We start from the raw sequence: 23,067 nt of genomic DNA, 5'->3' as shown, positions 1-23,067 counted from the left end.
TGTGTCCTCTGTATGCCAGATGTTTGGATCTGTTGCAAAAACTTTTCTGAGGTGGCATTGTTTCTCCTGTGTCCATCTTACTCTAAAGCACTCCTGCTAGGGTGGTCTAGTCCTTGGTAGATGGACTTTTCTGTCTCAGAGCAACTGGCTTCAACATGTAAAGAACAGAATCACTTTCTCTGTGCAGGACACTGCCTGGAGTTAGGTCATGCAGTTGGTGCACTGCGGACCTGCAGCCCTGCGCTGTTGTGGTGGGAAGTATCTGTGTGCTCCCACTTGTTGCCAGCTGAGCTCTGGTACCAGTGGTGAGCTCAGCAGGGAGTCGGCTCAGCAGGGCAGGTGTCCCATGTCCTGTGTGCCCTCAGAGCTTCAGAGGTTTCACTCTTGGGCACAGCATGCGTTTGTCAGTGTCTTCTGCCTGGCAGGGGTGGCCACTCCTGTGCAGTGTGTTTCCTAAGCAGACCCTTGCTGCTTTTCCTCCTTTCCCTTGCCTTAAATTAATCAAACCCCCACTGGTGCTTCTGTCCTACTCAAGCACTGGTGCACGTCATGTAATTCCTGGTCATGTCATTTAGCCAAGCTTTCCCTTTCTCTTCTTAATTCATCTTCCTACCTTGCTGGTCTCTAATCTTACATTCCCAGCCTCTGATGATACTTCCTGTGTCCATGCTGTAGTGATAACAAGCAACAGCCTGAGCTGCTCAGCCTAGAATTGTCTGAAGGGCAGGGCTCAAAGGGTTGTGGTGAAAGGGACTGCTTCTGGCTGGTGATGGGTGACTGCTGGTGCTCCTCAAGGCTCAATTCCAGGGCCAGTTCTGTTCAGCAAATAAGTGGTCTGGGTGCAGGAACCCAATCACCATGTGCAAGTTTGCTGAGGATCTCAAACTGGGAGGTGCTGTTCACTCTCAAGGGACAAGGCCTTGCAGAGAGATCTAGATGGATAGGAGCTCTGGGCAGCGCTGCTCTGAATGTTGTCATGGTTTAGGAATGGTATTCCCTAATTCTATATCCCCAGTGAAATTCCCCAGACCACCAAGCTTCCTCATCCCTCCTCCAGCTCCCTCTCTTCCCCTGTGGAGGGCTGGAAATGAGAGCTGGAGGCACACAGAGCTAAAGATCAGAGGCTGAGATAAGAACAATTTACTAGGAACAGCAATGAAATAAGGAACAGTAACAACAGCGATAGGTCAGCAGAGCATACAATTCACATCCAATTGCTCACCACTGCTGCAAAACGTAACCCTGTCCCAGCCAGAACCAGACAAATGCAAAGGTCAGTGATTGGTAAAAATTAACACACAAACAAATCCAAACAACTAACAACCCCCCAAAATCCCCAAACCGCAGTGTTTGTGGAATCTTTTGTGTAAGGCAGCCAAATGCACTCCCCACATGGCATTGGACACTTCCCTGGAAGCCACCCGGGATTCCCCATGCTCTTGAACTTCAAGCTGCTTCCCCACACAGGGCCATGGGACTGGCTGGCTGCCCCCTCTCAGTCTCTGGGAGACACAGCCCATGGCAGCAGGGTGGATGGGGGGATGCAGCCCCGCAGTGCTCTGTGCAGCCGCTCAGCACTCCCGGGCATGCACAGCCCCTGCTCCGTCTGCTGGCGGAGCAGGCACAGACTCGCTGCAGCAGGGGCAGGCTCAGCCCTGCAGAAGCCAGGTCCTGACCCTGCGGGCTCTGCCCCTGCCGTGCTGGGGAGTGGAGGGGCCATCTCAGGATCCCCAAGACTGTCAGTGTCTAAGAGGCACTTGGACAATTGGCCAGGCACTTGGAGTATGTGATGCTGTAGGTCCCTTGCAACTGAAATACTGTCTTTGCCCGGAATCAGGGCAGTGACCGAGCAACTAAGATGGACAAGAGCTGTGTTGGCAGAACTTCTATGTACTACAAAGCCTATGTAACAGTGCTTGACACTGAATAATCATTTTAAATATACCTGCAAGCTTGACTGAAAAACCAGAAAATGCTGTTCTAAAGGCGGTGGAGAAGAGAGCACAAATTTTGGCTTACAGTGCTGCTGTATTCCCTGGAAAGCAAAAGAGCATCAAGGCATTACACAAGAGGTAGGCTTTATTTGGACATATCTGCAGTTGTTTTCTGTCACACACTTTCTTCATGTTCCTGGACATTTCTCTCCTCCTTTGAGATTATTTTTATATATGCATGAATATATGTATGGATATGCACACCTAAAGCATGCTTTGAAATCACTGTTCTTTTGGCTAAAAAAATGTTGGTAAATGTTCCTTTTTTCACAGTTGAGATAGCGAAACAAATGCCAAAACCTGCTTATGCAGTAACATGTTACAAGGTGTTGTTTGAAGTCTCCCATATACAAAAAATTGGCAAAGCTGCTGTTCTGCATCCCAAATCTGCAGGGTACATTATAAAAAGGTTGTGTTGGCTGGAGCCCAAGTCTGCCTTGTGATGACATGAGACTGCCCCCAGGTATTCCTGGTAGCTGGATGATTTGAACTTTGTGCCATTATGCAGAAGCAACCAGCAGCTGACCTGTAGCGGCTGAGCAAGTCTCAGTGGAGTGCATATTCCTCCCATCTCCAAGCTGAGACTGCAAACACATTTTTAGTTTTAGTGAAAGAGACCCATAACCACTACTGGGCTGTAATACAAGGACTTAGCTCATCAGCAAACAGTCACTTCCAAATGTGTGCTGTATTCTCAGAAAAGAGTGCGTGCAATCCTCATTTGAATTTCCCCATTGCAGCTGAGGAGCCCTTTACCTTGCATTCCCAGCATTTTAAAGCTGCATGGGCTGGTGATGGGCATGTTGTTTCAAGTTGCTTTCTTATGCTTTCCACCTACAGCTTGCTTGACTGTTTGTAATTTTTCTTGTTGGGCCAGCTGGCTTCACCAAACCAACTAGAGTCTCAGTGACTCTGCACAAAGTTGCTGCGACTATCCAAGTGCATACAGAAAGGAAATGTGATAGAATAGCACAAAAAATCCTCATTGCTTTGAGTGTTCTCAAAGTGGACAGCAGAAAAATGTCTTTGCTGTCTCCAGAAGCCTTAATAGCAAATTAAAATAATGAGGTACATTTTCTTTACACTTTTTGCCGTGAAAATTGGCATTCCTACTTTGCTGCAGTCTTTCCTGGGGATGTGACTGATTTATGTGTCACACTGGAGTTTTAGGATATGCTTGCCACATTTGGCCAGAGCCAAATCTCTCTGGCTGTCAGCATGCTGGCTTGGCTTCAGATGTTCTGCTCTTAAAGCCCTGCCTCTGGGAACTCACCTGTCTCACAAGTGATGCTGCCCTGGGGACTCATCTGGTTTGGATATTTGAAGTCCCTGAAGATCCACAGGGCTTTTGTGCCTGGCTGAGGGACTGTCAGGCTCACATCTGCCTGTACAGCTTCACCAGGTAGGGTTTGGGTTTCTTCCTGTTTTGATGTCAAATTAGAGCACTTGGCCCAACAGATACTGTATTGTCTACGAGTCTTGCAATTCTCATATACTGCATTACTAAACTACCTACAAAGCAGATCTAGAAGGTAGCACTTATCTATGAAACAGGCACCAGTCCTGTTTTAGAGCTCCCACCTACTGGATTTTTTTAAGGCTTTCTCAGTTAACAGATGCTTCCTGTTTGAGCTTGTGGATTCTCCTGGATGCGGCAGTCAAATCATAAACCCACAGTGAGACATGCTCCTTTCATTGCAGGTCTTTCTGTGTGCTGCTGCTGATTCTCACCAAAGATGTAAATGCTCTGGCAGCAGGCTCAGGGTATTCTGGAGCAGGGCTCTTGCTCCTTCCTTGGAAGCTGGGCTGCTCTGTGTGGAGCCAGCCCTTGCCAGGCCTATGAATGCATTTGTGCCCGAGTCCCTTCCAGCTGTTGCATTATTAATATTTAATCCAAGCACTGAATGGAGCAGAGACAAACTCAGGTTCCATCCTCCCTTTCCCTGTTGGTGGCCTACGTCCCTGTGGTCTTCCCAGGTGGGTGAATATTCCACCTTGTAAGCTCCAGGAAAACAACCTCATTAGGAGGAACCGAGCCACCTACCCTGATTACAGCAATTAACAAGGAAGTGCAAATTAAGGGTCAAGTCCCCCTCAACAAAGGTGGGAATCTTAGACAGAGGTTCCTTGTAAAAGGTCATAGCTTTACCCACCCACACAGCTAGAGATGAATGTCCCTGAAAGGTCTACAGGTGTCCTCAAAATAAGGTGCTGGGATTGTGCCCTGCTGTGACACAGTTTAGGGAATGCTCTACAGCAGCATACAAATACCAAATGTTATGATGCATTACAAGGGCTTAAACCATCCCAGCATGGGCAGCAGCAGGTCCTGGGCCTAAAAGGAAACTTTCTGGTGGAAGATGGCCCTGTCCCATTAGCAGAACTGGGCCTGTGGGTTAGACTCAGAAAGTTCCTGGAGCAGTTAGGTAATAATTAAATGATTGATACAACTTTTGAAACTCTTAGCACTAAACTTGCACTGCTGATTCTTAAAAATTTCTCATTTGGAGGGAGGTGGAACAAAAAGGTTGTGTTTGCCAGCTAGGTCTCCCTAAGCACTTGGCTCATTTTGTTTGTTTCCATGAGTCATTTTTAGAACAGGCAACAATAATCTTGAGTCACACATAGTCTGGAGCCAGCTTCTTAGAGAACACAGCTTTCTTGAGGAGAGTGAAAAATATCCTGAAAGGAGAAGTGCTTCCCTGGCTTTCATACATAACAAGAAATTGCATTTTTAGAATGAAAAAAAAAAAAGGGTATGATTTGCTTGGCTTTTGAAAACACAGAAAACAACCCTTCCTGTCTGTCCCTACTATTCTGAGACTCAGAAAGGCATGGGACAGAAAGGATAAAAGAAAGCTAAGCCCCCCTTGAACAAGCGTGTGCTTGCTGACTGCATGATAATGCACAGCTCCAGAAACACGTGCAGGGAGCTGAGACCGAGGCGGCTCCTTCGATCGGGCTGGGAAGTGCAAGTTCACTGTACATCTTTGGCCACTGACTAACAGCTGCTCTCTCAGAAACAGCCTTCCTCCTACAAACACAGCCAGCCCTAGCCTCTGCCTATCTCTAACACCCTCATTTCTGGAAATCAAGTGCCAAGAGATCTTCCCAAATCAGGTGCTTTAAAACTCCACCCACAGTTTCCTTCCTGTGCTCACAACTTCCCCAGTGCAACCCTAGCTGCACTAGGACTGACTCAGAGGTCCTCTGTGGACAGAAAGGGTTTTTCTGCCTGCTTTTCTTAAAGCAGCTCAGCTTCCAGGATGTGATAGTTTGTTGTGGGAAGGCCCCATCTCATTGCCTGGAAACACAGTTATTAGGGAGTATCTGTTCCAAAACTAAGTAACAGAAGCACTAGTCTTCATCTGATCTCCTCAGATGGGAAGGGCTTCAGCTAACTATAATGTGCTGCTTTACAGCACAGGGAGTTCTTCCCTCACCCAAAAAGATTGTTTCTTCTGAGGCTAAAAACAGCTGTTCTCCATTTGTAATAAGGAAAATACACTACACAAACAACTATGATAAATACAACTCTATGTGGCATGAACAGATTATGAAAAAGATCAGTTGATACAAAGAAATGTACAAGTGCCAAATGTATGTACATGTGAAAAATGAATATACAGTCCTGCTCTTGGTTAAACGTGGCTGGATTTCTTTTCAGCCACAAAAGTGATCAAAATGCTAACTCCTAAGAGCCAAAGCATCATTTTTATTACCTCCACTGAGAAGTGGCTAGTGTGCAAAATAAAACACTGCTGCCCCAATTGTGTTTATCTGTTTAAGCTAAGAAAGCTGCTTTATCCATATAAACAGATGCTGAGTGTTAAAACAAACCTCCCTAAAAAGCACGGATGCAGGAGGCTGTCATGGATGACTCTGGCAGAGGGTTGGTTTGTGCATTTGACAATATTGACTAGTAACACTATTTTCCTTTATCAACCATTTTTTCTCTGATTTTTCTTCTACAATGCACCAAAGACAAAAAATTCCCTTCTAATGCAAGTACTGCTGGACTGCCAGAAACAAACCCTGTAGAATTTTTTAAACTTTTCACAATCACCATTTTTCTAGCTAAGCAAAGCTGATTCTGATTTTTCTGACCTGTTTTATTAATTTCCAGCAGCAAGATTTAATCTCAAGAGCATAATGGATAACTAATCATCTTTTTCACTCCATAAATAGACAGTATCTGTTCTAAATCTTTCGGGAGCAGCAACTGCACCTTGTGTTCACATCTGTGCTGCTGCTTCCACCTGACTGAGTCACTCACCTTGTCTCCTAGCACTGTGTTTGGCCCTTAAAGGCAAAAAAGAAAACTGATGCAGGTGAATATCATTTTGCTTTGCACCACCATGGTTCGCAATTGCACTGAACAAATTGATTATGCCAACGCACATTATTAAATAATACAAGGAATAAAAAGTCATCAACCATATCCACTACAATTTCACTTTCTTTGCTCTGCTTTACTGAAAACATGAAAATAGCTGACCACAATGTAAACTTGAGTGAAGATGTAAACTTTGATACACTAGGGACAATTTGAAAAACTAGGGAAAAAACTGCAAAGGCAATTGCATAGGGAACAGCAGGAGCACAGTGCAGAAGTATCTATTGAGAACATACTTGTTGTTTAAACAGTTGTTCTGCTTGTACAGGTGAACAAGGGCTTGGGAAGGAGTTCATTCAGCTACAGAAAAGTGTCTTTTGTAGCTACCTCTGGAAACAAAGGACAAGGAAAATGTTTCCATATAGACTATAAACCCATCACTGAAATCAAATATATAAACTAAATATATTAAAGCTTTGAATTTTATTACACTTAATTTCTTCTGAATATCTTACCCTTCTCCCCTGTTCAAGGTAAACCTAAACATGAGAAATGGAAGGATAAAGGAGAACTCCACTAAACGTGGAGTACATTTCGTCAGAGTCTGTGTAGGCCAGCTTGCCTCCCGTCACGACGACGTTTACTTCATCTCCTGCTTTGAGGTGAAGGACAAGGTGGAACGTCCCAGGCCCACCACAGGTCTGTTTCCCTGAGTAGGGTTTGTGGTACTCCAGCAGTTCCCTTCTGTACCCGGCAGTGTGGAGCTGCGCCACGCTGGCGTTGGAGACGGACAGCACCGCCTCGACGTACTCATCCCTCTCCGGGGCCAGCACGGCCGTGATCAGGTACCGCCCCTCGTACGGCGACGTGAAAATGCCTGCGGGACACAGACACTGGGCTGACCACAGAATGGGACACCTGGATTCCCTGAGCACAGTGACAAAGCCACATGCGTCACCCACTGCTTCCTACAGGTGACTGCAACAAGGTCAGCCTGCGCAGGCGACCAACTGAAGCCATGAGGCGAGGGCAGACCTAACACCTCAGTGCTTGAAAAGGAGGCAGCCCCCAGTTAGGGCCCTGGGGGAGGCAATAGGAGAACCTCCCCTCCCCTCCTCTCTCTCTTCTTGAACACAAAGAGCAGTTTGGAAATGGAAGCTAAGAATCCCCCTCTGGCTCAGTAACCCAGCCATGGTGAAGTGGATTAGCGAGGAACCTCACCTCCACTACCTGGGCTCTGCTGGCCTCAGGGGAGCTGAGGATCACAACCAGCTGTGCTGGCAGGGCAGACGTAGAGGTGAGCTGGGCTTCAGGGGTACTGGGCAGTCGTGGAAAACCAGATGTGAAAGCGTGTGCCTGTTCACACCCACAGGAAGCTTTTACGCCCATGTGTCTGGTTTAGATGGACTCACTTCGTCTGTTCAAAGTACCAGCAAGGCCTGAGGTAAGATGGAACACTGGTAACCCGTGCTCCTGCCTGTCTAGCATGTCTGTGGGTGCATCCTTTGACTGTTACCTGTGTTGGGGTTGTAATAGTCCCCATCATTCACAAGCACCTTGTTGAAGTGAACCACACCGACATCGCTGGAGAAAGGCTTCTGTGTGAGCCCAGCAGAAAATGACACCAGAGAGGGCACAGCAGCAGTGGCAGGTCCTGAAAAGGGTAACAACACGAGTCACAGTCACATCAGGATGATAACACAGCCTTTTCCCAATAATGCTTTATAATCCACTGTCTCTCTTTCTGCACATACTCCACTTGGGCTAATCCTGTCAATTACAGGATGCCAGAATTAGCAGAATATGTATTGCTGGCCCAGGTCCCAGGTGTCTCACCGTAAAATTTACTGAGCACTGTAAAGTTCCTGCCTTGGCCACAGGTATTTTTGGGTTTTTTTCCCTTTTAAAGAAACAGTACATGGCTTGTAAATGCTGGCAGTGGAAATCCTACCACCCTTCAATTCAACAATGCTTTAGCCAAAGATGATCTTCAGGACAGAGGCTGCCTTTCAACAACTCCACTCTCCAGTACTACTACAAAGGCCAAAGGAAAGCTAAAGATAATAGCTCGTGCCAGCTTTCCCTGTCATGTTGACAAGCTGTGCACAGCTTAGATCTCCCACTTTATCTGCCAAAGCACAGTGAAAATGGCTGTAAGAATATATAACCCTCCTGTATTAATGCAAAAAGAACCTTTTGTCTCTCTCCAGCACTTCTCTTTTGGGGGACTTTTCACAATTTTTTCTTCTCTTCTCAGCAGATCAAACAGACGCTTATGTATTTTATAGTGGCTATCCACCTATTAGATGAACACTGCACTTAGACTGAGTTGAATGAAATATAATTTGGACAATTAAGACAAATTTTTACTTTTAACAGACTGACTTAATAGTAAGTGTTCAATGCTCAGCCACTTAGTTCCAGTTACATTCCCTTTAAACATTTTCCTTAAGGCAGTACACACTGCTAGAAGTAGTCAATTTTTGCTGCTTTGTCTGGGCAAGTAGCTAAACAACAAATGCCCTAAAGTCGTCCACAGCTGCTGTTGCACCCTGCTCCTTCTGCCTTCCTTAAAATTAATGTTTGGCCTCTCCCTCTCAATCAGAGATGTCCATCAGCAACAAATGCTAAATTCATCAAATCCTGAATTGAAAAGGACTCACAATGACCATCCAAGTCCAACTCCTGGCCCTGCACAGGATACCCCAACAATCACACCTTGTGCCTAAGAGCATTGTCCAAACACTTCTTGAAGTCTGTTAGGCTGGTGCTGTGACCAACTTCCCTGGGGAGCCCATTGCAGTGCCTGACCACCCTCTGGGTGAAAACACTTCTCCTAAAATCCAATCTAATTCAGATGATATTGCTTAAAATTGAAGTTTAAAAAGTCACATAACTTAATCTAAAATGTGGATATACAAATGTTCTGCTATCCACTGCTTTTTTGAATAACTCAGCCCTGGGGAGGGTTGAGGAAGAGAAGGCAAAGGGAAGACATGCCTGCAACTTCAGAATTGGCAGATAACTATGCTGATTTCCCTCAGGGGCTGGTAACCAGCTGCCTCATGTATCTTTGGAAATCTTCTTATTCAGCATTTTGTCTCAAGCTCAGAATATAGACAGAAGCCTTTTCTCATTACTCCTACCTGCCAGTGTGCCTGCAGGTGTTCCTGCAAGCTAAGATGAGGTTATTTGAAAGGACCAAAATTAATTGCAGGAAGTCTACTTAGTTAAACAGCTTCTGCAAAGCTCCATCACCTTAACACAATGCTCCTTACACAGAAAGGTACTCTCAGCTTACCTTGAGACTCAGTTAATTGAAAACACACCTCAGATTGTTGGCTCACTCAAAAGGTTTCTATTCCCTGCAGTTACACTGCACAAATGGAACAAACCATGTGTTGCCTGCCCAGAAACACTGCCAGCTTTACAGTCCTGTTTGGGTTGGTGTGATCTGTGTAAGGGAGTCACTCCTATCCTGGCTTTCCATGGCTTCCTTCAAGATTTTCCTTCACTAATTGCTAAAATAGTTATTAGAAATAACTATTTGTCGCTATGCTGACAAAATCACTTCAGATCTGCAGCCTAGCTCAGCACACCGTATATATCTATTCAAAGGAGAAATCTCAAACCTGTCTAAATAACCTGTAGATCAGTTCAGGGGTCGATGTAAGGAGACACAGTAAAGATGTAGTGTGTCTGTGCTCTCTTCCCCTCTTCCAGCCTTCTAGCTGGAGTTGTGCCTGTTTGAAGTTTTCACAATTCCTACCAGCAGCTCAGCAGTGCTTTTGCAGAACTTTACAGAGGGCTGCACCACCTTTTCTTGCATGTCCCCTCTTGAAAATACTTTTCTTCATCCAAAGATCAAAGTTCTGCTTCTCAAGGAAGCTCCAGGCTTGGACACTACTTTCTCTAAGCAGTCAACATTGTTGAAGTACAAACATCAGAAAAAAAAAAATTAAAGCATTTAGAAGATGTGAACCACAGGCACAGCTCTGATGAAGAAACTGCTAGGCAGACAAAAAGTTTCACAAAAGATTCAACCTCTGACAGTTTTACTCCCCCTTTTGGGGAAGGAAAAAGCTCTTTTGGCTTTAGATGCATTCAAGAAGGTTTCCCTTGAGATATTACACATACACATAAGCAGGAGCAGGTAAGTCTGTTCTTGGCAATCTAAGCTACTGTAATTCTGGAGAATCAAAAATTCTGGAGAGTCAAAAAAGCACAGAGGATGCATGGGTGGCCCTTGTTAGGTTACATGTACTTCCACCCATCTGCTAGTAGTGTTTCTGGTTCTTCACCTCTCTTTTGACTTCTAAGCACAGTTCATGCCTCCCACAGAGCTCAAGAACCAGAAGGAAAGGAAAGAAAAAAATCATTAAGCAAAACAAAACAGCACACAGCACAGGCATTTGCTATCAAGATGAAAGGAGAAAAAAATAAGAGTATGATGGTGCTGCTGACAACTGCTCAGCAACTGGAATGAGGATCCTCAAGAAGCAACACAGAAGAGAGACCCTAAGTACGTAATTCAATTGTCAGCAGGCACTTATTCCCTTGGATACAGCAGGAGTAAGGAGGATTTGTCAGATTTCCTCTTACAAATGGAAAACTCCTAAATCTAAATGAGGGCAAAGTGTGTAATTCCAGTTAGAGAAAATGGGACAAAAATATAAGCAATTTATTACCTCCCTGCCTATTTTTTTAAACTCTCTAATTTGACCTTAACATCTCATTTTCAGAAACATTTCTCCTGCCTACAGGCCATGCAGCACAGCACTGATGTGATTTCCATGAGCCAGTGTTCAATGAAGCTGCTCTGCTAAGTCACAGTGATTCTGATGTGGATGATATCTCAGTGTGTTATGAAGACACACATACTTTCTTCCTGAGTGTTAGTAACATTTGTCTGCTTATCCTTTCACACTGCAGCAAGAGAACATTGCTCCAGCACCTACCTACTGTTCCTTATACATAGCTAAGGAAACCGAAAAAAAAAAATCAAGAAATGTTCTGGTACTGAAAATATGCAAATCATGCCTCAGCATTCAAGAAAAGCATGAAAGTGCTACTTTAGTCCCAGGAGACGGAACTGGAGCCCTCAACTTCTTCCTGAGAAATGCTTTTATGTAACAGAAGCTGTTCAGAAACAGAAATGAGAGTACTCAGAAGGCCATTTTAATAGTACAAGTTTCTTATATTAGGAATTACAGTACAAGAAGGTCTGGTCATCTTTCAGATTTGGATTTGAGTACCACAAAATGTACTGGATGAAGACTGCCAAAGACATTGTAAATGGTTGTCCTGAGCTAATTTGATAGTAAGGATTCCTTGATGTCTTATTTACACAATAAGTTCCTCCTCCAATAAGCCAAAAATCTTCCCCAGCTGTTAATTTCCACAGCACTGTTAACTACTGAATTCTATCCCAGAATGTTCTCTCTTCATCAGACACTGACAATTAGAATCACAGAATCACAGACTAAGTTGGATTGGAAAAGACCTCTGAGAGCATCCAGGACAACCTGTGACCGAACACCACCGCGTCAACTAGACCAGGGCACTGAGTGCCACATCCAGTCTTTCCTTAAACAACTCCAGGGACCGTGACTCCACCACCTCCCTGGGCAGTCTATTCCAGTGTCTAATCACCCTTTCTGGGGAGAAAGTCTTACTAATGTCCAATCTAAACCTCCCCTGGCGCAGCTTAAAGCTGTGTCCTCTGGTCCTGTCACTTGCTGCCTGGAGAAGAGGCCGAGTCCCAGCAGGCTACAGCCTTCTTTCAGGTGGTTGTGGAGAGCGATAAGGTCACCCCTGAGCCTCCTTTTCTCCAGGCTAAACATCCCCAGCCCTTTCAGCTGCTCCTTATAGGACTGGTGCTCCAGACCCTTCACCAACTCCACTGCCCCTCTCTGGACACACTCCAGCCCCTCACTGACCCTCCTGAACTGAGAGGCCGGGAACTGGACAGAGGACTCGAGGTGTGGCCTCACCAAGGCCGAATTCGGGGAAAGAATCACTTCCCTAGTCTTGCTGCTCTCACTGTTTGTGATAGAGGCCAGGATGCCATTGCCCTTCTTGGCCACCTGAGCACACCCTGGCTCATGTTCAGCTGCTGTTGAGCAGCACCCCCAGGTCCTTTTCCTCTGGGCAGCTTTCCAGCCACTCTGCCCCCAGCCTGTAGCACTGCAGCAGGTTATTGTGGCCAATAACAGGACCTGATACTTCTTCATGTTGAACCTCATCCAACTGTCCTCAGCCCATCAATCCAGCCAGTCCAGATTAGGGACAGTGGATGTAAATGCTCCAACTCCACCAAAGTCTTAAAGGCTTTTGGTACCATCCTCATCTCTCTGTTTTCTGACTACCTGCCACTGAGGTCTGCAAGGCACACTGTGGGAATTTTAAGGACAGGTCAGCAGGAATATATTGTATTTAGACAGGTATTCAAGTGGCATGGATCAGGAAAATGAACTCCTTGGTCAAGCCCACCTCCCTCTGGATGCCAGGGTGGTAACTGTTCCACCAATGTGTTCCACCGAGCAGCAGATGGGCACACTCCTGCCTTACCCTGCCTTTTCAACACTTCTAACATCCACCTACTGTTTCACACAGTTTTAGCATAAACTTATTAAAATACTGCTATCTATAAATTGCAGTGGGAAGAAAACCCCCAGGAAATCCATTTATCACAGAAATCTAGACATCTATATTGGTTTTGCTGGCATCAAGATAAATGAATGTTTCTTTACTTCTTATCCTCTTCCAAAAACCTCATCTATTGCTGCCTGTTCTTACTACCATGATCCTCAAACGTAAAAAGACTGCTTTAAGGTTATGATGGAATTTTAATTAGCAGGTAAAAATATCACAATGAGAGCATGAACTCTTTACAATTCTTTTTTTGTCAGTCCCCAGACCATTCTTCATGAAATGTATTTGTGATTTTGTTATGGCCATCAAACTAAGTCCTGGGGCAATAGGTTTTTGGATTCCATAAAGCCCTAATGTTTTACTTCCATCTATCGCCCACATTTCCTCAAACAAATTTAGATGAAATAACTTTTTTGAAGAGGATGTGGAAATACTTTGATCAAGGATACCATTCCCCAGGGTTTGATAATATCTTGAGTATGAGGCTGCAGAGCTGGCAGCACCCAATCAACATATTTATCTAGGCCAACCAGCAAATTTTGTACCTGTTCATCATACAAATTCATAAATAAATTGTGATATTAACAATTATTTAAAAAAAGGACCCCAGCAAACCAAGAAAACTGTATTTTGAACCATTTTAATCAATGGCTGTCATGGCAGCACTTCTGCTTTCACTGAAGTCAGGAACTCGAGCCCTGGTCACTATAACAAAGCCAGAAACTCTCCCAAGAGAACAAACTCATGCATTAGGCTAAGATGCCAGTGGCTATTCAAGATCTTAGTCTTAACCTTATTCACATTTTATTAAAGAAACAATGAAATCATCATAAATATCTCATTATTTTCTCATTTAGAAGGCAAACAGAAAGGTGCATACTGACATTAGCTAGAAAATACAACCTCTCTGTATTTAAGAAACACACAGTGAAGTAAGTAGCAAGAACCCAAATTATTTTTCAAAACCTAACTCTTCTCACCACCCCCATATTTTCAAAAGATACAGATTATGTTTTAATACTTAGGTCTAGCAAAAATTGGTCAGATTTTCCTCAATGCTAAACTTAAATCCTAAAAATCAGCATTTTTTTTTCTCAGCCATGACCTTCCAGGGACTGAAATAAACATTAAGAACCCATGTGAAAAATTTCTAGGAAACAACTGTCTTACCTTGTGAATCCGTGGTAGAATGAGATGACTTTGGATATCCTACAAAGGAAAAGTAGTATGTGTGACTCAGTACACAGCAGAGTACATTATGACCAAATATCACTGCAGTCCTCTAAAAAGCATCCCTAGTTACTGAACAGCAACCTACCAAAACAGCTATTAAATAGTGTCACCTATGAAATGCTCAGATATTATTAAACTGGGGTGGTCATGGCAAAGAGAACCAAGTTGTTACTCCAATGTACTAAATCCACTGCAAGCATTATGGAAAAAAAAATTAAGTTTCCCTAATCGCAAAGACTGCTGTAGTTACCAGGGATTTTACATCATCTCTGTTGACCTCATGCTTTGTGTATCCTTGGAAAAGGCAGCAAAACTGGCACTGAGTGTGTTTCCCCTACTTCTGCAGCCAGCTGGAGGCTGCAGAGGCCCATTCACAAATCACCTCTGCTGTAAACCCATTCCCAGCAGCAGCAGCCTCCGTGGGTGTCCACCAAAGGCCAAAAGCGCACTGGCAAAGCACAGCAGATCTCAGTGTCACCTCTCCAGCGTGACCTGACACGCCCGTGGCACTCAGCCAGGAGTGAAGCAGCACCAGCCCGGTTCTCTCACCTGGTGCTCCAGCATACCCTTCAGCAATGGGCATGGTGCTGTGGCCAGCCTGACCATCGGCGCTTCTCAGGCGCCCTCTCCCAGACATCAGGACGGTGCCAGGGGGCCCGGCCTCCCCCGTCTCCAGGATGATGCCGGTTGTTCCGGGCAGGAGCGGCACAACTGCTGACCCTGGCAGAGCTGGGCGGGGAGGAGGTCTCAGCTGGGGCGGCAGCAGGGGGATCCTCTGCCGTGGGGGTTGTATCCTGGGCCTTGATGGCAGCAGGGAAATGCCGGGCTGGGGCTGCACGGGCGGCCTCGGGGGCAACGGCTGCTGAGGTACTTCTGGTCGTCCTTTGACATGATGAAAGAGGAGGAAAAAGACAAAATTATTTGTCTAAAATAGAACATAAATTTGCATAGTTTTGCATAATAAGTACTTCAAAATAAAACAGGACTCAGTTGGAGGCCACCTGTTCCCTCAGACCCAAGAGTGCACTGGCTAAGCGCTGTTCCACTCCTGAAGTACTACAGACTCCACTCTTTACAGCCTGTGTGACACAGGGAAAGGAATGACGACAGCCTGGGGACAGGACAAGCAGCCATCAAATAACCAAGAACATGCATTCAATTGCTACACCAGCTTGGCCCTTGAGCACCAAGCAGGATGAGTAACACACTTATTCCCACCGGTACCTTCATTCCAGAGCGTGCTCTCTCTCCCTCTCTCTTCACTTTAGTTCTCCTCAGCCCCTCACACCCACTGCGCTTGCTTTCAACTCTGTGCTCACACAACTCTTAGCACAAGGCTGTCCCATTAACACGATCACAAAGAAAACGATCCACACCAAAAACACCAGTAAATGAGCTTAAGAGGTTTTTTCCCTTGTTTTAAAAAAGCAACGAACTCAAATGTCCAAGTATTTCCCTTACTAATATTTTATGACAATGAAGGCAGAACTCAAGGATATAATCTACCAGAAAATTCTTTATGGTTTAAATAGAAGAGATACCGTTAAAAAACTTTTCCACTGGGGCAGCCAACCCATATGACACCAGGGTGGAACAGCGCTGACATGGTTCCATTTGTATATCTGGTCAAGTTCTAAGCCCTTTATGGGAATTCTGGTTTACTCATAAAAATGAAGTCCTAGATGACATTTAAGGATGCAATGCCACCCCAAGAGTAAAGCTGAATTATGTTTACACTAACAGGAATTTACAAATGTATAGATTTTAGCAGATTCAATGACAGCTTTTCAAGCTGAATAAACAGAATTTCATGCTAAATTAAACTTCAGCATAGGTTACTTAAGTTGCATTTTGAGACCAAAACATGTCTTTAGATACAGGGATGGATGTGAGTTTCTGTGGGAATGGGCAAACATCCCGTTGCAAATCCATCTGATATAACTTGTCACACACCAGAGATGTTTGCCAAGGTCCCCAGTGGAGACCACCTCCCCAAGTGGTGCCCACAATGAAGCATTTCAATTCAGTACACTCCAAAATCAGCCTAGGCAAATTCACCATTGGCTAGGGCTAAGCCCTCTGGCTGTGCTGAGAAGCAGATGTGGTGTGAGGCTTCCCCTGGCTCTGCTGTGTGTCTGGGGATCCCAGGAGAGATTTACTCTCCTCCTCTAGGGAGGAGCTTACAACCAAGCTGTGCAGATACTGTCCCCAACACATGGCTGGGATCCAGACGTATCACTGGCAACCCACGTGCTGTTTTGTGACTACTCGACACCTGCATTTTACCCTTGTGAATCTCATCTCTTGTTTTCAGTCTCACAAAAGCTTTAAAAGTCCACATAAGCCTTGAGGAATACTGGGAGGCTGTCTGAAGTCATAGTCTCACACCACCTGCATTCGTTTGCTAGATACGGCTGCTAGGGAAAAACCTCCCTGAGCTGGCTGACTTTTAACCATCATAAGAACTGAAACTCATACAAGCAATGCACCACAAAGCTGGGCTGAAACTCATTCAGGAACTCCACCCACAAGGCAGAGGCTTAAACAGTGAAATGTTTGCTTTATACAGATTAAAACTATTTTAAGAAAAACCTTAAAACTAAAAAAATCCTTATAAAGATTTTCAAAAAAACCCTGAAAGTATCAAAGTGAATTTTTAAACAAAATTATTAACTTTGTAAGACAACTTCTGTCTACAGAGGCATTGATTTAGATCTTCCACTAAAATCTTCAAATTAACCTAATTGAAAAAACAAATTGACAAAGTACTTTACCTTGAGATGTCTGTACTTGTCATTGCTTGAGTGAATTATGCTAAGCTTCATTAAGACAATTATTTGGGATGACACTGGGAAAATGAATACATTTCTCTGCTTGTTTTTCTAGACCTTTAAATAACAATCAACTGCTGAAATCCCATATCCTGAGCAAACTGCTTCCTTGCATGCAACATCAATACTGCAATATTCAGAATTGTCCCATCTCCATAACTCTAAATCCAGAATCACTCGCCTGAAGCTCAGCTTCAAGTGGAAGTAATCAGATACATGTGAATAGAGATCTGCTTTAACACTGCTGACTGAGCAGACCACAAACACAATCTTCCCATCATCTTCCCATCTATCTGGGAAGGCAAAGGATAGAGCTGAGATCATTACACAGCTGGGAACAGTAACACTGTTCTCAGCAGCAGCATCCTTGCTGCTCTGCTTGTCATCACTGTTGCAAGTGACAAGGTAGTTACCACATCCCACACCAGCATCTTGTCATGCTCTCCTCAGCCCCCAAAACACACAGAAACAAAGTGCATAAAGCTAACTAGAGAGTAAAGGAATCTGTGACTGCTCTCACAAGAAGCCAAAAATACCTCACTTGAATTTTATTATAGACACGAGGGGATTTTACAATTCTGTTAGAAAGCAGCATTGTGCACAAGCTCATGGGGAGCCCAGAGGAATTGACTATATGACTATTCACACTACAGCATTAAAAAGTCTGCTGCATTTTATCCATGCTGTAATGCAGAGCACACATGTGGTTTCTTAGGCCACAACTTCATCAGACAACATTTTGCTTTTGGTTTCAAAACCCTGCTACACAGACCATAGGAATTGCAGGTCAGGTCAAATAACCATAACCAAAGCAAACTGCATGCCCAGCATGGTATCTGGCTGCAAGACCCACTTTTGATTCCTGGAAAACTTTATACAAAAGGGCAGTACATTAAAAGAGATCACCAACTTCAACATGGCTTTCAGTTTCATGCCATGAGAAGAGCAAACACCCAGAGAGGAACAGGGTGCAAAGAGAACAACTTAGAGGATGAGACATGGAGCTGGGGGAAAGCACCATTTAATGTGGATGACAAGCTGCTGGATCATTTTACCTTGGAGAGCACATCGTGCATGGTTCCCTAAATGCTTAGAGCAGACCACTGTCTGCTGTCACCACTGCCCTGAGTGCTGCAGGACATTTCACTACCTCGGCCAGGAATTACAACAAATTAAATACATTTCTGGTCTCTGGGTTCGTATCTGATGCACAGCCATTTGTTAAGTTGGCTTGTTAGTTTGGATTGAGACATTTGAAACCCCAGAATAAAAAATATGGAAGGAAATACAGCCATATTTTTAAGATGAGGGTGATTTGATTTTGCTGGGCTTACACTGCTTGGTAAGATTTTATGTTTTATTTCTTGCAACACATCCTTGCCTTACTGCCCCCAACAACTTTATTAGTAACAACTTGTTTCTGTTTCAGCCCCTCTGAAGTCAAATGACATCATTTGAATGCTACGATATGCTGGCAAATTGTGCACAAGAAACTCTCCACTGATCCAAGTCCAGGTCTTCCTGTCAAATAATGTTGGTATGGGAGACAATGCTGTGGATCACAGATGTAAAAACAGTTAAAGCCATACCCCAACTCACGTAACAGGGTTCCCAAAATCACTTCCAAAAAAGGCTCTTCTGCCAAAATCTTTCTGCAACTCCTGCCATCAAAACTTTCTTAGGCTGCTGTGCCAGACAGTGTTATTGTAATTGGAAACATTTGGGAACTGCAGTGTGTGCTTCATGAATCCTTTAGAGGCCAGAGGCACCCCAGAGCAGCAAGGGATGCTCAGAGTGCCTGCACCCCAGACCCAGCAGCAGCATCCTTCCACAGGCCTTTAACACCCAGTGGTGGATGGAGGGGTCTGCCCTGAAAAGGTATCATTTTATGGAAACCCAGGTATGCAGAGGCTTTTTAATGCTTTAATACCTTGTAACAGGGGCTGATAAATGCAGGTCCGTGTTCACCATGAGATCATTTGAACACCTGCTTCAAACAGCGGAAGAAAGATTACTACTTGTATTTATCTTGGACTGTTCTCCAGTGTTGGCCCCTAGTGCTAGCTAATTGTGGGCAAGATGGATGAGAAACAGGATTACACAGATACATCATGTTCCATTTTAATGGGGAATGGGATACTTCTGCAAGATCAAGGGGTAAAGGTCCTAACCCTGTTGAATTTAAGTCAAAATTGCAGCAGAAGAATTATCCAAAATTTACTGTGCCTCTTCACTTCCTCCTTTAAAGTTAAGAGAAACATTTTTTTTAAATTTCCTACAAAAGCTTCTCACCTTGACCTCATGTCAAGTACTGCTATACATTTGGTTTAAACAATTAAACAAAAGAAACACATCTAGCACAGGTTTTCAAGCCTCTGCCTTGGGGCAAGAAGGATATTTTTCCCTTCATGAGGCACAACTTGACCATTTAAGAAAGAACACCCAAGTCTCACATGTGACCTCTCCTTACCACGATGAGCTGCAACAGCACACAGGCTCCTCCCTCAGCACCTCTTCTAACTTTAGGCCAGTCATAGAAACTGGCCTCTTATTTATCTCATACGTGCACAGAATTAAAACCAGAACCATCAACCAACTGAAGAGCGCAGTCTCCAAACAGTCTCCAATTCCTATGACTTTGCGTCATGCCAGCAGAAACAGGAAAACAGGAACTCAGCTTCCTTCTGTAAACTTCAGCTCTCAGAAAAACAACCCATTGCTGCAATTTGGAGCAGGACCTGCAGAAGAAACTGAGTGGCATTTGGCAAGGTCTCTAAACCCTCATGGCAAGGCTGACCAACATGCTGAGGTTCCCATTCCCCAGCATTCTGAGCCAAAGGGAATGTGCTCTAACGCAAACTTTAAACAAAGTGGAGGTAGATTTGCACCAACATGTTGGACTGCCAACAGAACTGGCTGAGGTGCTAAAGCATTGCCAGCTGGAATGTGCCAAGTACTGCCAATGACCTTGTGGGAATGTAACATTCTGGGAGACCTAAGAAGCAGGTCTCACACTGCCATGCCAAGATATGCCAGAGCTCATTTGTGAAACTTCTAGATCAAAGAGTTGGTTCTGAATTATAATCATTAACTCATGCTAAGAACACAACTTAGAGGAAATCTGTCTTATCATAAATTTGAATTCATTTGACTTCAGTTTTCTCTATTTACTTTTCAATTTTCCCTGAGGAATACAGAATAATCTTCAACAACAAAATAAAGCAAAACAAAAAAATCAAATCAAATTAACTGGAATAATACAGACAATTATTACTTAAAACTCACTTTAAAATCACTATTCAAAAACACTACTTTTCCCACTCTCTTTGTTCTAGCTTGAAGAAAACATAAGAACATGTAAGACCTTTTTTTTTTTTTTTTCTTTTTTTTTTTTTGGAGAATAATTTTAAAAGCACTCAAAGTACTCTGTGGTGTTCTGGAGCAAAGAGCCAAAATTAGAGTCACTGCAAAAACAAAGTAGGAATTGTGTAATGTTAAGTTTTTCCTCCCTTGTTTAGTTCTTTTCTAAGAGTTTCAGAAAGGAAACCCAGTTGAAAAACAAACAAACAAAAAGTTAAGAAAAAAAAAAAGGCAAGAAACTTACTTGTGTCAGGCTGAGATTTCAGCACGCCTTCAATGTCTGTGGTGATTTTGGAAACCTGACTATGAAACTGTTGGACAGAGTTTTTGAGGCCAGAAATATCAGTGGAATGAGATGCTATAGTTCCATTCATTTCACGGATGCAGTTCCATAAGCTGCTCACGTGCTTATTCAGACCTTCTTTTATATTCTGCAAGCTTTCTGAAACAGAGTCCAGCTTGCCGCAGACTTTTTCAACATGTGAGACTCTGCTCTCAACATCTGAAACACCCTCCTGGACACCCTGGGTCTTTTCTTTGCACTTGCTAAGGTCATTCAGGATATGGTCATTCAATTGTTCTAGTCTGTCTTTCACTTCACCACAACAATTCTCACTGGAATGAGCAGTTTGATTTGCAAAAGTCCTCTGCATTTGATCAATTTTTCGGAAGACACCTCGCTGTGTTTTTCTGCACGTCGAATTGACACCCAGAAGCTGCTCCCTGCAGCTACTCAGGCCATCTTGAAGATTTTTCATATCTTTATCAATGGCGTTTAGATTGTATCGGAATACGCGTACGTCCCTCTGCATTTTCTGGATGTCTCGTTGGTTACCCTTAATGAAGTTGAGCTTCTCATTAAGGGAGCTATTTAGAGACTGCAGGAGAACAGAATTATTCTCTGTTTTCAAAAGCAAGTGATTGTACTTGTTGTTACAATTTTCTAGCTGTTTCTGAAGGTCCTCCGCACCTCGTGGTGCAGACTGACATTTCTGCCCACAGAGCTGTTCAAGCGACAGCAGTTTGTCCTTCACGAAACTCATCTCTGCTGTAAACTGCTCATTTACAAATCCTGCATCGCTGGGCAAGATGGGCCCAGGATTAACAAACATCCCATCTGGGTCCGTGGTGTTGGCAAGCTCCAGAATAGTCCCGCCTAGCCTAACCTCCAGTGCCCGCAGCTTTTGGTCGAACAAGTCTCTCAGTTCATCCACCTCAGCAGCGATAGTGCCACGGAGAGTCTCCTCAACGTAAAAACAGTGTTCTTCAGCATTTCGTTCTGTGATATTCATCCTCGCATCTAGCTCCTCCAGCCTCTCACCAAACACGTCCTCTAGATCTGGAGACGACAGCCGAATGATTTCATTATCTATTCTGACATTCAAGATTCTCTGTGCTTCCATAATTCTGTCAATCTTCTTATCTAAATCTTTCATCTGCTGGTCAAAGTCATTTCCCTCACCCTTCTTGCAACAACTGGAGTCGTTTGATGGAATTTGAGTGCGGAGAGTATTTATTTCTTTCCTCAAGTCATTCTCTTTTCCTCTTATAACATCAATTATCCCTACACAGTTATTTTCACTGCTGTCATCATACTGCTGCTGAATATCCTCTAGTTTATATTCACAGGAGTTCTTCAGATCTGCCATTTTCTTTTCAAATTCTTCCATTATTTCTTGCCTGAAGGACTCCAATTTTGAGTCTATATAGTCCTGATATACATTGTCACGGGGCATTGTTATTGTAGGTCCTTGTGCCGCCTCCTGCAGTTGTTTTAATTGTCCTTCATAGCCTTTTACTTTTCCATTCAGCTCCTCCAGCTCATCATTCCTCATCTTCAAGGCTTCTTTGACCTCAGCTAGCTCAGCTTTTATATCTTCCACTTCCAAATCAATAAAAGGGTCTTTTTGATCTTTATTGCTGTGGAGTCCTGGCAGCTGAATAGTGTCTGTTTCACCACCAACTGCACTGTCAGGCTCCGGGCGGTCGTAAAGGTTGTTCAGCCAAGTGACCAACATCTTGCTAGCATCTTCTTGTACAGTCAGCTTCAGGTTTTCATTCACACCTGCCACGGAGGACTGAAGTTCAATCACTGACCGTGTAAGTCTAAACAATTCATCCTCAAGAAACTGCATTCTCTTCTCATATGGTGAAGGCTCTGGCGCTTCTGTTGGTTCTGCATCTGTTTCCCAGAAACAACAAAATGTGGATGTAAATACTCCCAGTGGTATCTGTTTTAATCAGCTACAGTTAACTTCACTTTTCTTTAAAATGAAATAATGATTTAAACTGCCTAATGCTTGTTGCCTTTTCTGTTCTTGTTTTCAGTCGTTTATAATTAATACATTATCAAAACCCTCAGAACTAAAAGTTTTAGCACAGTGACCAGTTCCAGCCAAGATACAGTGGCCATAAAGAAACTGGCAATCACCCCTCCTGTTCAGCAATGGATCTAAGCTACAGCATATCTAACAGACCAGTACACATCCATACACATCACAGCACAATCACCTTAGAACCACTGCATCTCCTATAACAATAATTTGCCTCTGAATTCCCACTGAAAACTTCAGTAGCAGCCATTTATGTGCCTGCAGTGAGTTTGTGCTTCAGTATTTTACTGAACTGGGGTCCAAATATACATCCCATATATGACGTG

The 23,067-nt window shown here is 43.9% G+C and overlaps 1 protein-coding gene across 1 annotated transcript in view; it reads right to left on the bottom strand.

Annotated features, from left to right (window-relative positions):
* Positions 1-1,125: 1,125 nt before the first annotated feature.
* EMILIN2 (elastin microfibril interfacer 2) overlaps positions 1,126-23,067 on the bottom strand; it is a 37,425-nt gene continuing 15,483 nt past the window's right edge. Inside the window, exons 4-8 of the mRNA XM_063395881.1 lie at positions 20,653-22,590; positions 14,767-15,099; positions 14,155-14,193; positions 7,847-7,984; positions 1,126-7,207 (exon numbers count right to left, since the gene is read on the bottom strand). Coding sequence (XP_063251951.1) covers positions 6,870-7,207; positions 7,847-7,984; positions 14,155-14,193; positions 14,767-15,099; positions 20,653-22,590 — 2,786 coding nt within the window. The 3' untranslated portion in view covers positions 1,126-6,869. The remainder of the gene's footprint in view (positions 7,208-7,846; positions 7,985-14,154; positions 14,194-14,766; positions 15,100-20,652; positions 22,591-23,067) is intronic.

This window comes from Prinia subflava, chromosome 1 (assembly GCF_021018805.1).
Source record: "Prinia subflava isolate CZ2003 ecotype Zambia chromosome 1, Cam_Psub_1.2, whole genome shotgun sequence".
Taxonomy (NCBI): Eukaryota; Metazoa; Chordata; class Aves; order Passeriformes; family Cisticolidae; genus Prinia; species Prinia subflava.
The sequence above is the reverse complement of the archived record's forward strand: the minus strand, read 5'-3'. Positions and strand labels throughout refer to the sequence as shown.